This window comes from Lagenorhynchus albirostris, chromosome 1 (assembly GCF_949774975.1).
Source record: "Lagenorhynchus albirostris chromosome 1, mLagAlb1.1, whole genome shotgun sequence".
NCBI lineage: Eukaryota > Metazoa > Chordata > Mammalia > Artiodactyla > Delphinidae > Lagenorhynchus > Lagenorhynchus albirostris.
Genome location: NC_083095.1, coordinates 188,954,875 through 188,970,766, shown reverse-complemented (window position 1 = coordinate 188,970,766; position 15,892 = coordinate 188,954,875). Strand labels below are relative to the sequence as shown.

Sequence of the window (15,892 nt, the reverse complement as noted above, 5' to 3'; positions counted from 1 at the left end):
TTCCAAAAAATGTTTTCCTCTTTATTTGAACACAGAAGACATTTACAGCATGCAGGTTAGCTATAATTACATGGCGCCTTCCCAAACCAATTATCTTTGAATGTATCTTCAAGCACTGAAAAGAAACCAACACATTCCACAGGTGGACTCAGACTCTTTTCTATCACCTCCTGTCAAATTGAGAGTTATGCACAGTAGTTTTCTTAAATTAGGCAAATAATTTAATTGATCACCATGAATAAATATTTTTATTTCACTGAGTTTCTCTTCTGAACCATTTATCAATACCACTCAGAAGAACATTAATATAGTCAGTCAAAAATAAAAGACACTGCAAATTGAAATAAGTGTCAATGTTCCAAATGATCAGAAATTTTCATTTGTAAGAGTAAATGCTGTGTTTAATGACCTACCATAACAAAAGCAGTTCAGTGAAAACAAATTTAGGAAATTCTCTGTACATTTTGTGAAAGTTTGAAATTATAAATAGAAAAGAACCATTAAGATATTTTAAAAACCCTAGCACTGTATACTCTGAACCATATGCTAGTTACAATTCATCGTTTGTTACATAGTACCAATACCATGATGTATCTTATAAGAATGAAACTACCATATTCAGACAAAAGAGAGAAAAAAAATTCTGCTTCATCTAAGAATATTGCCCAAAAAGCAAGCTTTCGTTTGAAAACAAAATACAAATGTCTATGTGAATGCAGCCAAACATTTCTCCATTTAGAAAACTATCATCACAAATAGGTGGTAGCACTTTTTTTTAGTGAACTGCCCTGCTTCAATCTTGCTGCTCTACAAGGTTTCATCTCAATTTTTGGAGTGTTTCTTTTGATCATTCCTAAAAACAATACAATCATTTGTAAGGTTGCAGATCGTAACAGCAAGGATTTTTGACTGTTAAAAAAATAAATTTATCTTTTAAATCAAAACTATTATAAAAGTGGAAATTGCAACAGTTAAGGAAATAGAAAAATACGCCAATTATGATCTGAGTCTTCTGACTACGGCTCCAAATTTAATACAAATATCTGTATATAAAACTTTTTCGAAAAGTTAATTCTGCCACCCAGATCCTAACAGAACTTTCCAACTTTCTCTTCTGAGTAACCTTAAATCCCCATTCTCTGCAAATTTCTGCTAACACAGTTGCAGTTACCCACCCCCAACTGATGAAGCACATATTGAAATCTCTTCCCCTGTTAACTTTTATAGCTTCTAAAACAAACTGCCGACTTAGTTTAATCATCTGAGGAAGAAGAACAGGTACACTTAACAACAAAATTACCAGCTACTGCCAACAAAATAATTTATTTGAGGATTGTTAGTGACTTGCAAATAATTTACTACTTCTAGACTAAACAAGAAATAAATTATAGTGTTATGACTTAGTGTACCAGGTAAAAAAACCTCAGGGATTTCAGACCAAAATTTAACCTATATATTTATAAATTTACCATATATTTGTCTTGTCCTTCCACATTTTTTCTCAATTTCCATAGGCTATAAATTTAGATCAAACAATACGGTACTAACAATATAAAATTATGTTTAATCCTATAATATCTTAGTTCACTTCACTATAGTAAGATGACAAATCATTATCCATCCAATTCTTCTATTAATTAGTGGGCTCACCAAAACAAAGCAGGGTGTTTCCATTCCATCAATCTATGTGGATTAAAGCACTGGGAAGAACAGAAATAAATTCCTTTTCCAAACTCTCCTTCTTAAACAAAAGCAGAAGATTTGCTTTTGATATTGTAAAGTATTTCTATTCAGGATAATTCAAGAACAGTCGTTTCATGAGATAAGTAAGTAGCCTTGCTCAGTCTCAAATGTCGAGTTAGGCAGTTTTAAAGGTTTCAGTGCTCAAAGAGTAGTTTTCAGAAGCAAACTTCAGAGATGATACAGATAATTTTTAACTCCGAAGTCATTTCAAGGGATTTTAATGTACAGTACTGACCTGATAATTTGTGGGCATGTAGTGTTATAAGTGGTAAAATTTAAGACATTTAATCTAAAGGTTCCATTTCCCCTAAAATATTGTTTTAATAAGAAAAGAAAAACAACAAGCAGTAGCAGCTAGGTAACTTAAACTGAGATTAAAAAATAAACACAAAAAAACAAGTACAAAAAGCACAGTCCTGTATGACACAGTTAGGTTGGCACAGTGAAGACTAAATTTAAGACATGAAAGACAAACTGTGTAATAAATAGGGCCACAGTTGTAAACTGTCGTTTTTCCCTTCTAAGACACCAAAATTGCACTCTAGTTGTGTTGGGAAGCAGCAGAGTTTACGAGAAGAGAGGGCAGGAAACAGCTGTACAGGCCAGGTACAATTTATACACTAAAAAAAGGTTATAATTCTAAAGTTCCCAAGGGATACAGGCTATAGTCATTGATATAATGTCCTCTTCATACTTCAATTACTTTTAACACCTGAAGATGGAAGAAAGCACAGAGAAAAATATTTTTATTTATACAAAACTTGTGTTTGAGATAATCATGAAAAGAATTAAATAAAATATACTAATGAGTTTAAAAACATTTAGCCAACAGCTTTGACCATTTTCCCCAAAACTGAAAAGATGGCAACATTAAATGACTGAATTTTTCCTTTTATATGCCTCCTAAGCAGAGCCATTTAGGGACAGTACAATATTGAAAGGAGGTCACCCTGCATGTTTTTACTCCCCGCAAGAGCTATGAGTGAGCGGATGTGTAAGTTAGATTTTTTTAAAAAAGAAAAAGATGATTAATAAAATGGCAGCCAGTAGGCAGTGGCAGTGACATGAAGCCAAGGACCACTAACTAACTAGCAATGTTACACACATGGTAGCTGTAAGAAACAAAACGGGGTCGGGTAGGGATAAGCAAGAGGTCCATGTGGTGGGGAAAGTGACAGTGAAATAAACAATCCCAGGGACTTCCCTGGCGGTCCAGTGGTTAGGACTTGGTGCTTTCACTGCTGTGCCCCGGGTTCAATCCCTGGTCTGGGAACTAAGCAGCTGCAAGCCGAGCGGGTGTGGCCAATAAAATAAAATAAACAACCCCAGCAGCAGGTGTCACCTAGAGGCATCCCGTGTTCAGCTGCCTATTTGCCTCCGTGTTTATTAGAAAACCTCCACCTGTCCAAAGCATTACACAGTTAGAAGAACCAGCCATGTAAAACTGGGTACTGAAAGTATCAGTATCATTCATACATTGCCGTCTTTTCCCAAAATAAACCCAGTGTTTTGAAATGTTTTTCTTAATAATTAAAAAATAATTTAAAAATCTCTACAAAGTATCTAATTTTCTCAACAATTTATCACTTATGTAGATCATATACTCTTCAATCATGGGTTAAGAATGATCGATGCAAGACTTTAAAAAATAATAACCATTATCCTTTGGACAGCAATGAAACAAACCTGTAAGTGGTTATACTTTTATAGTTACTTCAAGTCTTGAAAACCTGGGTTAGCCAGGTTAGCCATCTCCCTCATGTGCTTAAGTGCTGTCATGACACTGCGATCAGCATTCTACTTTCAAGCTAAAACCTAGCTATATTTAACAAAGGCCATGGACTATCCTCTCTGCAAATGAGATAGGAGTTCAAAGTTCACATGTGAATTTTAATGTGAGGACAATATCCAAAACGGATAAACTTTTACCTGTATTTATAATTATCTTTTGAAAACTGCCCAGCTCCACTTCCAGAAAAGGCAGCTTGCATCTACTCAGCACCTGTGCTGTACTAGGTAATGACATCTTAACTTGTGTAATTCTCAAGAATGACTTTCATTTTATTAGTAAAGGGGCTCAACAAGTTATTAATCCAAAGGGGGAAAAACAGAGGCCATCTCTTAATTGGCAGGAAAACTCCTGTAATGTCTGCTGATGTGACACAATATTAAACACGTATCACCCACGGTGTAGTCTGTAAACATGTTTGAAAGAATCCAATAAATGCTTCTAATAAACAGGGAATAGAGGAACAAGGCAACTACACGCAGAAACAACTGAACACATCCGAGGAGGCATATGCTCAAGGACACTGGCCTAGTCTATTCAGTAAGTCAGTGTCATTAGAAAAGGGGGGGTGTTACTCTAGATTACAAGAGACTTAAGGGGAATAACCGCATGTAAACATCAGTCCTGGGTTACTCCCTGGTGTAGACAAACCAGCTGTAGAAGACTTAACCACAAATAAATAATTAGAAAAATCTGAATATGGATTGGTATAATACTAGAAATGTTTTGTCAAGTGTGATAATGTTATTGTGGTATGTAGAAAAATGTTTTATTTCAGAGATACATTAAATAGGTCACAAATCCGTAATTTACTTTTACACTTAAGAATTTTTAAAGAATTTTAAAAGGAGTCAAAACGAGACAAATTAACTGTTAAAAAGTAACTTGCTCAAGCTCATAAAAGTAGAAAAATCAGGATGCAAACTTAGATGGGACTCCAATATCTGTACTCTTTTCACTGTATCAATCCTCTACCATGTGGACAAAAAACTATATTAAATTTATGGAAATATGATTCCTCCAGAATATTGCATAATTTTCCACTCAAACTGAGAGCCAATGTTATGCAAAAATGACAAAGTAAAAAGCAGGATTAAAATAAATTGACTTTAGTACTGTTAGAAACAAAGCCAGTCCCTATCTCAGAGTTATCTACTGCTTTTAGTTTCCAAACCACCTACACACTTGGGATTTGCTGAAGAATTTAATCTGAGTTCCTGTCATATGATAAAATATTAGGCAGCTATAATCAGTCATGCTGTATAAGAATATGTTCAGAATATACTGCCAAGTTAAAAAAAGCTGCTACAAAGTAACATATATAGAGTAGCGTAGTATGTTGGTACTATGTTATATTAGAATGTTTACTAGACACTTCAAACTTTCTAATTTAAAAGTTATAATATGTAAAGAAAGCTCCAGAAGGATATATACAATATATTGGGTGGTGTCTCTGGATGACATTTATCTTCTTGATAATTATCTTTGTGAAAATTCCTCATCCCCCTACAGGGAACAGATATTACTTGTATTTAGAAAGAAACAAACAAGAACTCATAAATCAGTTAGAAAAACCACTCACAACAGGTAAATGGGAAAGGACACAGAAATAATTCATAAAAAACATACGTATATAAGTGGGCCAATAAATATATGAAAAAATCCAAATTCATTAATAAATCAATGAGACGCTTATTTTAGCCTATTAAATTAGAAACTTAAAAACTATTAATACTCAATACTGGCAAAGATGCAACAAAATGCAGTGTCCTTGGCTAAATACAATTTGGTGCAGTCTTTCTGAAGAGCACTGTGTTAGTATGTGTCAAGAGTCTTAAAAATGTTCATTTTCTCATAATTCCACTTATGGGAATCTTCTGGAAATAATCTGAAAGTGAGGAGGTATAAAAAGATGTTTCATACTTCAGATTTCATACATGGAAATTTCAATTTTGGAAAATTTCAAGTATGGAAAAACTGACATAATTAAATGTCCAGTAAAAGTTATAAACCATGGTATATTCATCAGACAATAGCCAGAGCTTTGAAAAATGACCCAATATTACGTTAAAAACAGTAAGAGCACAAATTTGAATATACATATAGTATGATCTGAACTATGAAAAAACTAGACGAAATCATGCTAAGTTACTTTTATAATCCCATACATTATGAAAAAATCATAACACTACTGTGAGAATCCAAAACACTGCTTAGCCACCAACGGCTGAACATCCCCACGGACAGCTGCGACTCGGAAGCCAGCCAGAGAGCACAGACCCGAGGGCGCCGCGTGAGGCCACGCCTGCTCACCTCCTCCGCCTCGAACGGCCGCCGGCGGGCCGTTCTGCACAGGTGCGCCTCCCCCACGAACTGCACTGGGATGAGCCGGAGAAGCTGCCGGATGTTGCCCAGGACGAATAGGTTTAGCTGGGATGAAAAACAAACACTGACTTCAGAACAAATAACACACAACCCCAATGACTCGTTAAGTGTCTTTTCTTATTTACAACAAATTCCCAAATGTCTTGTTTTTCTTTGCCTTCTTGTTTCTCAGTGAATCCCTCTATCTCTCTTTTTCTTTTTCAGTTACATCCTTTTCTCCAGGACCTATACAATCCTTAGCCTCTTAAAAACCTTATTCCTGCATCAATGCCTAGCAATTAAAGCATGAAATACCGTGCAGGACATTTTCTTGCAAGTCTCTTCTTGCTTTCATAACATCGCTCTACACAGCTGCTCCTACACCTGACCAGTCTTGCTTGTCTAGTTCTGATTTATCTCCTTGTCCTGTTAATTAAGGTGGCTATTCCTCAATGCTCTGCATTCCCAACAATGCCACTCTGGTAAATTAGAAAATACAGACAAAAACCACTGTGACATCACATAACAAATCAATCAGATTACATTCTCAAGTAAATAAAAATATTCAAACCAAAGCAAGGTTTAAAGGTTTTATTGTGTCCTACTAACCAATTTGTGCAGAATGCCCTCTTCTGGCCATATTCTTTGACCTGACTGCTTCCTTTATACGATCTACTTCCTGCTGATAGCGTTTGCGATCGCGAGATGCATTTTCTTTGGCCTCTTTCAGTGCCGACTCCAAAGCTTTCACTCTCTCAGCTGTAGCTCTGAGTCGCTTTTCCAGCTTAGGAAGCTCACAGCGAAGATCTGCGTTATCACGTACCAGCTAAAGGTATATAGGAAAAATAAGGATTCTGACTTTAACAATGATTTGAAAAAACAGAAACATTTCATAATTTCTCTTGAAAGAAAAACTACATTTTATACTAAGGTTTTTCTCACTTAGTTAATTTAAATAATTTAGACAGCAACAAAGAATACATATACCCATAAATATCATCCTCACATGTTTCTCCCCAAAATATAACTTCATTCAATACTGGGGGATTGGGGAGACTGTTCTTTTTCCCTATGACAATATGCTACAACACTGTGTTAGGTCTCTTCATTAAGATACTAATCTGGTGGAAACAAATACCTTTTTAGATACAGCAAGATCCACAATTACACATAAACTTGGCAAGTCCCTTAATAAGCACTGCAAGCAAGAAAGGCTAAAATTCCCTTAACCTCACTCTACTGCAAACATCAGGTTTCTAGTAACAAAGACATACAATAAAGTATGCCAAGAAACTTAAGAAGTAACTGAATCACATATCAAGCCTTAATAAAAAATAAGCAAAAAACCCCACAGTAAGCATTACTTAAAAAAAAAAAATGAACTCCCTCATTATTGTAGTATTTCAGACTCTGGGGCATTAAATGTATAAAGATCAAAAAAAAGGGGGGGCGGGTATTTTAACTCAAAGACTTGTCTTCCAGAGATTTAAAAATGACCATGAATAAATTAAGAAAACTAACAGACCTGAAACCCTACAAAGAAAACAACACGTTTTCATTGACCTCTTGCTAAAGGCTGTTAGGAATATTAACTCCCATAAAAACTGCTAGTTGTTTGTTTCTACATTTGCGTGATAAAATAATGGAATGGCTCAGGGTATGAAAATCCTTAGGACTCTGAAGACTCAGATACATGCCACTCCTCAGATTTTATTGCAGCGAACACAAAACATTCTCCTTGTTACCTGTTTGTGGACTTTGGTGAGTTGTTCAAGATTATTCTCGAGAAAGGAGATTTTTTGCTTCTGAGCAGCACTGCCTCCGGTGTCGTCCGAATCAACCTCGGCGCTCTAGAGAAGACGGGCAAGTGCTATGAGACCAAGTAAGGGCAACGCTTACCTCCCCACTCTTATGACAGTGTGAGGCTACTCCACTCAGAATGCAATTAGACACAGTAAACACAGTAACACCGACCCAGTATTATTTTATTACCTTTTTAACCCTGGTGGCCAGGTCCTGAACAAAGAGCTTCCGCAGGTTGTGTAAAGTCTGAAGTTCCTTCGCCTTGAATTAAGAAAGCAGTATTTTTAGAAGTAGGTCTTCAAACTGAGTAACTAGGGGAAGAACCCATTAAATATTCCCCAATCCTATTTATATCCAAGTTTTACTTACCACCGTCTCCTCCAAACCCTTCAGGTCTTGTCTCGCTTGTTCTCGTCTATCTTGCATAACCCTAAACAGTGGAAGAATATACAAATACATTTTCAACTTTGAGTCCGTAAATTCTATATTTAGCAGAAATATTGAATCAAATGTTTTTATCTGACAGGATCAATGCTTACAAATAAGTAAAAGATTATCATAGAAAAAAAAAAGATCATCATAGTTTTAAAAAACAGCTTACCAATGTTGTGTCTTTCAAAGAAATTTCTATATGCCTTGTAATTTTCTAAATCTATGGTTTATTAGAAAAAAACTGTCCTAATATAGCAATGGAAGCGATGAAAGAAAACATGGCAGAATTCAAGTAATAAGGAGAGGTTCTTTTTATATTTTAAGAATATGCATTATCATATAGCATACTGATCTTTATCCAAAATAATTCTGATTAACTGAAAATTACAGAGATTATAAATTATTGCAGACTAAAACATTTTATGCATTTTAAGTTAACGTTACTCTAAACAAAATTATGGCTGAGATTCAGCAGAATTGTTAAAAAATCAACTCTGAGCTGGTCCTGTGGGTGTGCCCATCCTAACCAACTGTTCCTTTATAAATTGTCTCTGATAAATTCAAGGTATGTGAAAGTTATAATCGTGAGTTTTCTACCTGCTCAGATTATAGAAAACTGTGTGTTGACTATACTTTTAGTCAGTAAATAAAAAAAATAATAAATGGCAAAAACCTCTGTTCAAAAGGCAAGGCTAAAACAATAATGGTCTTTTATTTATGCAAGATCAAATCTGACAAAAATTCCATTTTGTGGCAGATCCTGAAATCTTCTAAATTACCAAATGTCATGTTTTAGGTGATTACCAGTGAAATATTAAGACCTGGCTTTCACTAAAGTACAAGAAAGTATTGCAAGTTTTTAGGTATAAATCAAACCAACTCAGAGGGTTTAAGGAAAACACCCTTTAGCCTACACGAAGTGAAAACTTTATCCACTGGATATTTCTGAGAGTACTGCCAGTAACTCTCTCATCTAGCTTTCACTTTTATACTTGAACCAAGGGTCTACTCACGTAAGTTCACGTAGCTTTCTGCTTTTGTCCTGCTCCGTAGCTTTCAGCTTCTCGTGCTCCGCTCTCAGGCGCCCTTGCTCTAATGCCATCTTCTGGTTCTGGCTGACAAAGTAAAAACCTCGCAGCATCAACATCCCCGTCTTCTAGATGTTCCCATTAAAGCTTTCCAACTCTCCAATTCCACAGTCTCACCATTCAAACATGGCAGGCCTCCTCTGTTAGGATGTGACCCCCAGCAGCAAAGAGGACTGGGCTACGTTCAGCCCACAGTACTTTTTATACTTTGGTTTGAAACCATAACTTGATTTTGTATCTTTCATCTCCCTGAATTCTTATCCCTAAATCCATTAACAATAAGCCCCATGTCCCAAACTTTGCCATCGTTTTTTGTTACTCTCCTCTGGTTCCTACTCAAATCATGATTTGGTCACAGATCTCAAATTTCTATAAATTCTGTGCTATACGCATATGGTTCTGGAAGTAGGAAAATGTGTCCCAGAAAAATGGAGACGATAACTCCTATTAAAACACACACTTCTAAAATCCACAATTTCCAATAAAGTTTTTCTCAGTTAAGAATATTTTTTAAAAGTTAAGGAAATGATTCGGAGGAGACAGTAGTATCTATTTGTAATAATGGCTGAAGTTGGGAATTCTTTACTTTTTACTGAATATTTACATCAAAAGACCTAAGACGTGTTTCCAAAATTTCCTATGCAACTTAGAAGTTCCACTCATAAATGAAAAGATTCTTCATTTTCAAGTCAAAAACTGTTTCAAAGAAAAATGCAGGTTTCTAATAAGGATATACTGTCCACCAGTAGTTTCTGCTATCTCAGAGGAAAGCATACTTACTCTTGAAGATCAGTGATAAGTTTTTCTTTTGCCTCGACTTCATCTCTCAAACTACTGATCTGTTTTTGATGTGTTTCTCTGTGGCTTTGGATCTGCTGTTCAACGGCTTGCTAAAATCATTGGGGGAAAGATATTACGTCAGATTACTCAAGATTAACAAGGATGAATGAAAACTGTGAGGATCCAATGCTACGTCGAACTTGCCTTGACTTCATTTGCAGTCTGAACTTTATTCAAATGCTCCTTTTCCATTTCATGCACCTTCTCTGTTTGGGTGGGGAGAGAAAACAGAAGAGAGGAAATGGGCCTTAGAGTTCTTGATATAAACCAAGGGGCAAATGGGTTTTATGAGGCTATGTTCCTTAACAGTACTCGACTTTAAATTATCCAAATGCCAAACGGTAAATCTTGCTCTCTATGCTCAAGACATACTGACTTGTAACTGTATATTCTTTGTGTTTCCTTTTACTTTCTTTGGTTTCCTTTTACTTTCTTTGCCTGACACACACACACACACACACACACACACACACACACACACACACACACACACACACACACACACACACACACACACACACACACACACACACACACACACACACACACACACACACACACACACCACTTTATAACTTTGTGGGAAATTCCTAGACTGGCCACTTGAATATTCAAACACGATTTCAAAAATATGTTTCAAAGCCACATTAAAATGTGTTATTTGTTTACTATTCCAAGTTACCTGTATTCCTACTAATCTCTATCAGTGCGAATGTTGACTACAATTATACTAAAGTAGGTAATAACTTACAATAGAGATATGACTCATAAATAACCGGAAGTGAGTACCTTGTGCTCGAAGCTGGACTAGTTCTTCACTGAGGGAATCCACAGACTCCTCCAGCTGTCTTTTCTTTTGCTCCACATTTTGAAGGTATTCAGTCAATGATCTGATTTTGGCTTCATGCTTTTGGGAAAAATATACTGCTATGAGGTGGAATAAAATCTCTGACACATACTTTGTTGTCCAGAATATTTGAAAGTAAGCAAGTTTTATCGACATTATCTAAACATATAATACATTTACAGAATAAGATATTTAAACCTAAAATGTTCAGGGGCAAGATTTACAATGATAAAGAATTTAATCAATGAAATGGTCATGTGTACAAGTTTTTAACACTTATAAAATAAGGCACTAAAGGCTGACATATGAGATAATATTCTTACTGTTATCTCCAACTAACATTATTACCCTCATCCCTCCTGCTACAATTCCTACCTTGGTGAATGGTCTCACCCATTTAGTTGCCAAAGCCACAAAATCAGCCCCGCATTTTTATTCACCCTAGAATCTTTCTAGATTCTTCAATAGTCACATCAGTCACAGCTCTCTAGTAAATTCCCATAACATACACGTTACCAAATATGACCCACTTAAATCATGCATGTTATTTTACTGCAGCTAGAGTAAGAAAAACTAATTGAATTAACCTCTTAATGTTGTTACTCAAAATAACCTACGGAAGGTCATTTTTAGTAACACGTTTACAATAGATAAACTTTACACCGCTGTTCAGGAATGAGGACCCTGCTCTGCGGCGCGTACCTGGGAGATGCGAAGCTGGCACGCCGCCAACTCCTTCTCATTTTCTTCCACTTTTCTGCTGCTCTCAGTCTGTGTGCTTTCTAGCTGTCTGCAGCGCTTCACCATGGTTTTCACTTCTGACTTCATTTTGCTAATGTAGAGCCTTGCGACAGTGAACTCTTCATCTATCATGCCAGTTCCCTCAGGCTGCTGTGAGAAAAAGGGAAACAGAAATGAAAGACAGAAATGTCTAGTTAGTGTTTACCCAATTAGACTCTAAAATCTTAAAACAAAATTAAATATTTTAATACTACTCAACATTTGTAGGAAGTCTGGAATTTTTTATTAAATATTGTTTTTAATAAAGGGTGAGTAAAGCAGAGCTTGATTTTTGCCTTCCTTACTTTCTAAAACTTAAAGTTAATACATGCCTACAAGGAAGATGGATGTAAGCGTAAAAACAAACAAACAACACTAATGAACCCTGCCTCTTTCAATTTTTGGATTTCCTCCTCAAAGGCCCGCTACAGTAAATTCACTGTTAATCATGTATATGTCCAGTTCAAAACTTAACAAATAATGATGTTTAGGTGGCAGGGAAATGATGACTTTTAAGTTCTCCAAGGAGGAACTGTGGTCAGTGTACATTCCTTAGTAACTTTCATTACAAAATTCCAGTATAATACTCAGTGTCAAAAATAAGGAGCTCAGGGGAATTCCCTGGTGGTCCAGTGGTTAAGACTCAGCACTTTCACTGCTGGGGCATGGGTTCAAGCCCTGTTCAGGGAACTAAGATCCTGCAAGCTGCACAGCACGGCAAAAAAATAAGAGCTTTTTGACCTTCCTGCTAAAATCTGGAGCAAGACAAAAGACACTCTCACCAATTCTATTCAACACAGTATTGGAAGTTCTAGCCAGAGCAATCAGACAAGAAAAAGAAGTAAAAGGTATCCAGACTGGAAGGGAAGAGGTAAAACTGTCATTATATGTAGATGACATGATATACACTATATACAGAACACCCTCAAGACTCCACACAAAAACTACTAGAATTGATAAATGGAATTCAGCAAGGTAGTTGGATACAAGATAAACATATAGAAATTGGTTGCATTTCTTTAGACTAACAATAAAACACCAGAAAGGGAATGTAAAAAAACCAGTATCTTTTAAAATTGCACCAAAAAATTAAAATACCTAGGAATAAACCTGACCAAGCAGGTAAAAGACTTAACTGCCAAAGCAATCCTGAGGAAAAAGAAAAAGGCAGGAGGCATAACCCTCCCAGACTTCAGACAATACAAAGTACAGTCATCAAAACAGCATGGCACTGGCACAGAAACAGACATATGGAGCAATGGAAGAGAACAGAGAGCCCAGAGATAAACCCACACACCTACGGCCAATCACACAGCTTTGACACATGAGGCAAGAATATACACTGGGAAAAAGACAGTCTCTTCAGCAAGTGGTGCTGGCAAAGTTAGACAGCCACATGTAAATCAATGAAGTTAGAACACTCCCTCACATCATACACAAAAATAAACTCAAAATGGCTTAAAGACTTAAACATAAGACATGACACTATAAACCTCCTAGAAGAGAACATAGGCAAAACATTCTCTGACATAAATCGTACCAATGTTTTCTTAGGTCAATCTCCCAAGGCAATAGAAATAAAAGCAAAAATAAACAAATGAGACCTAATCAAACTTAAAAGCTTTTGCACAGCAAAGGAAACCATAAACAAAATGAAAAGACAACCTACGGACTGGGAGAAAATATTTCCAAGTGATGTGACTGACAAGGGCTTAATTTCCCAGATATACAAAACAGCTCACACAACTCAATATCAAAAAAACAAACAACCCAATCAAAAAATGGGCAGAAGACCTAAACAGACATTTCTCCAAAGAAGACATACAGATGGCCAAAAAACACATGAAAAGATGCTCAACATCATGAATTATCAGAGAAATGCAAATCCAAACTACAATGAGGTACCACCTCGCACCGGTCAGAATGGCCATCATTAAAGTCTACAAATAACAGATGCTGGAGAGGGTGTGGAGAAAAGGAACCCTCCTACACTGCTGGTGGGAATGGAAATGGCTGCAGCCACTATGGAAAACAGTATGGCAGTTTCTCAAAAAATTAAAAACAGAGTTGCCATATGATCCAGCAATCCCACTCTTAGGCATCCCCTTGTGGTTGCCAAGGCGCAGGAGGGGAGAGGAGTGGGAGTTTGGGATTAGCAGATGCAAACCATTATATGTAGAACGGAAAAACAAGATCCTACTGTAGCACAGGGATGTATATTCAATATCCTGTCATAAACCATAATGGAAAAGAATATGAAAAAGAATGTGTGTGTGTGTGTGTGTGTATATAAGTGAATCACTTTGGTGTACAGCAGAAATTAACACAGCATTGTAAATCAACTATACTTCAATTAAAAAAAAGAGAGGAAAAAAATAAGGAGCTTGAGAAGGAAGAAATAAACCTGTCTTTGTCTGCAGATGACACGGTTGTTTAAATGTAACATAGTATGTGTAAGATCCAGATGACAAAAGAAATCAAAGAAGGACTACATAAATGGGAGACGGTCCATATTCATGGATAGAAGACTCAATAATGAGATGTCAGTCTTTCCCAACTTGACCTATAGATATAATATAATCTTAATCAAAGCCCCTCCAAGTTATTTTGTAGATATTGACAAAGTGATTCTAAAGTTTAAATGGTAAGACCCTGAATAGCCAACATAATATTAAAGAACAACAGAGCTGGAGGACTGATGCCACCCAACTTCAAGACTTACTATAAAGCTAGTAATCAAGATGATGTGGTATTGAAAAAAGAACAGAAAAATAGGTCATTAGAAATGAATGGAAAGCCTAGGAATAGACATACACAAATACAGTCAATTAATCTCTGACAAAGGGAATTCAATTCAATAAACTGTGCTGGAAAAACTAGTCATCCACATGTAAATACAGAAAAATTTAATTTCAGAAAAATTAACTCCAAATGGATCATAAACCTAAATGTAAATACAAAACTAAAAAACTTCTGGAAGATAACACAGGAGAAAATCTAGGTGACCATGGGCTTGGAGATGAGTTTTTAGACATAACACCAAAACCACAATCCATGAAAGAAAAAAATTGGTAAGTTGGACTTTGTTAAAATTAAAAACTTCTGCTCTACAAAAGACACTTAAAAAAATGAAAAGATAAGCCAGACTGGAAGAAATATTTGCAAAACACATACCTGATGAAGGACTATTATCCAAACCATACAAGGAGAACTCTTAAAACTGAAGGTAAGAAAACCAACAACCAAATGCAAATTAAAACAACAATGAGGACTTCCCTGGTGGTGCAGTGGTTAAGAATCCGCCTGCCAGTGCAGGGGACACAGGTTCGAGCCCTGGTCGGGGAAGATCCCACATGCCGTGGAGGAACTAAGCCCATGCACCACAACTACTGAGCCTACACTCTAGAGCCTGCGAGCCACAACTACTGAGCCTGAGTGTCACAACTACTGAAGCCCACGTGCCTAGAGTCCGTGCTCTGCAGCAAGAGAAGCCACCCAATGAGAGGCCCGGGAACCGCAACCAAGAGTAGCCCCCGCTCGCCGCAACTAGTGAAAAGCCCACGTGCAGCAACAAAGACACAAGGCAGCCAAAAATAAAAAATAAATTAAAACAAAAAACCCGCACAACGAGATAATATCACATATCTGTTCGAATGGCTCAAACTAAAAAAACTGATGACCTCAAATACTGGTAAGGATGTGAATTAACAGAACTTTTATTCACTGCTGGATGGAACAAAAAATGCTATATAAGCCAGTTTGGAAGAGAGTTTGGGAGTTTCTTACAAAGCTAACATAGTCTTAACATATGATCTAGTGAACCATAATGTAAAAAACACAAAACAAGTAGAGCTCAAGCAGCACTTACTGATGTTTATTAACAGGACAAGAACTACATGCAAAACACAAAAATATCGAGGATCCTGTTGTTTTTTTTTTTTCTTTAAAGAATCTATTTGCAAGGCTGACTTGTTTTCAAAATACTGTAATGGTTTAGTGAAAGAAGCAGTTTAGGTGTCAGGGTATCTGTACTATTATCACTCTGCCACTAGACATAAGCCAGTCTTACTCTTTATTTTCTCTATCTTTACCACTTTTTCACTTAAATTAAGATTATTTGAACATGAAATGGAAGGATTTTTCTAAAAACAAGTCACAAATCTACAAAGCAAATTTTGAACAACACCTTTCTAGTGTTCAGTAATA

The 15,892-nt window shown here is 36.3% G+C and overlaps 1 protein-coding gene across 2 annotated transcripts in view; it reads right to left on the bottom strand.

The window, feature by feature from the left end:
* The window catches only part of KIF5B (kinesin family member 5B), a 44,280-nt gene continuing 28,388 nt past the window's right edge, over positions 1-15,892 (bottom strand). For both annotated transcript variants that reach the window (XM_060162717.1, XM_060162726.1), the window contains 11 exons: positions 11,609-11,797; positions 10,849-10,966; positions 10,200-10,265; positions 10,000-10,105; positions 9,145-9,246; positions 8,069-8,129; positions 7,889-7,960; positions 7,642-7,746; positions 6,506-6,722; positions 5,846-5,962; positions 1-2,455 (listed from right to left, as the gene is read on the bottom strand). In XM_060162717.1, coding sequence (XP_060018700.1) covers positions 2,439-2,455; positions 5,846-5,962; positions 6,506-6,722; positions 7,642-7,746; positions 7,889-7,960; positions 8,069-8,129; positions 9,145-9,246; positions 10,000-10,105; positions 10,200-10,265; positions 10,849-10,966; positions 11,609-11,797 — 1,170 coding nt within the window. In that variant the 3' untranslated portion in view covers positions 1-2,438. The remainder of the gene's footprint in view (positions 2,456-5,845; positions 5,963-6,505; positions 6,723-7,641; positions 7,747-7,888; positions 7,961-8,068; positions 8,130-9,144; positions 9,247-9,999; positions 10,106-10,199; positions 10,266-10,848; positions 10,967-11,608; positions 11,798-15,892) is intronic.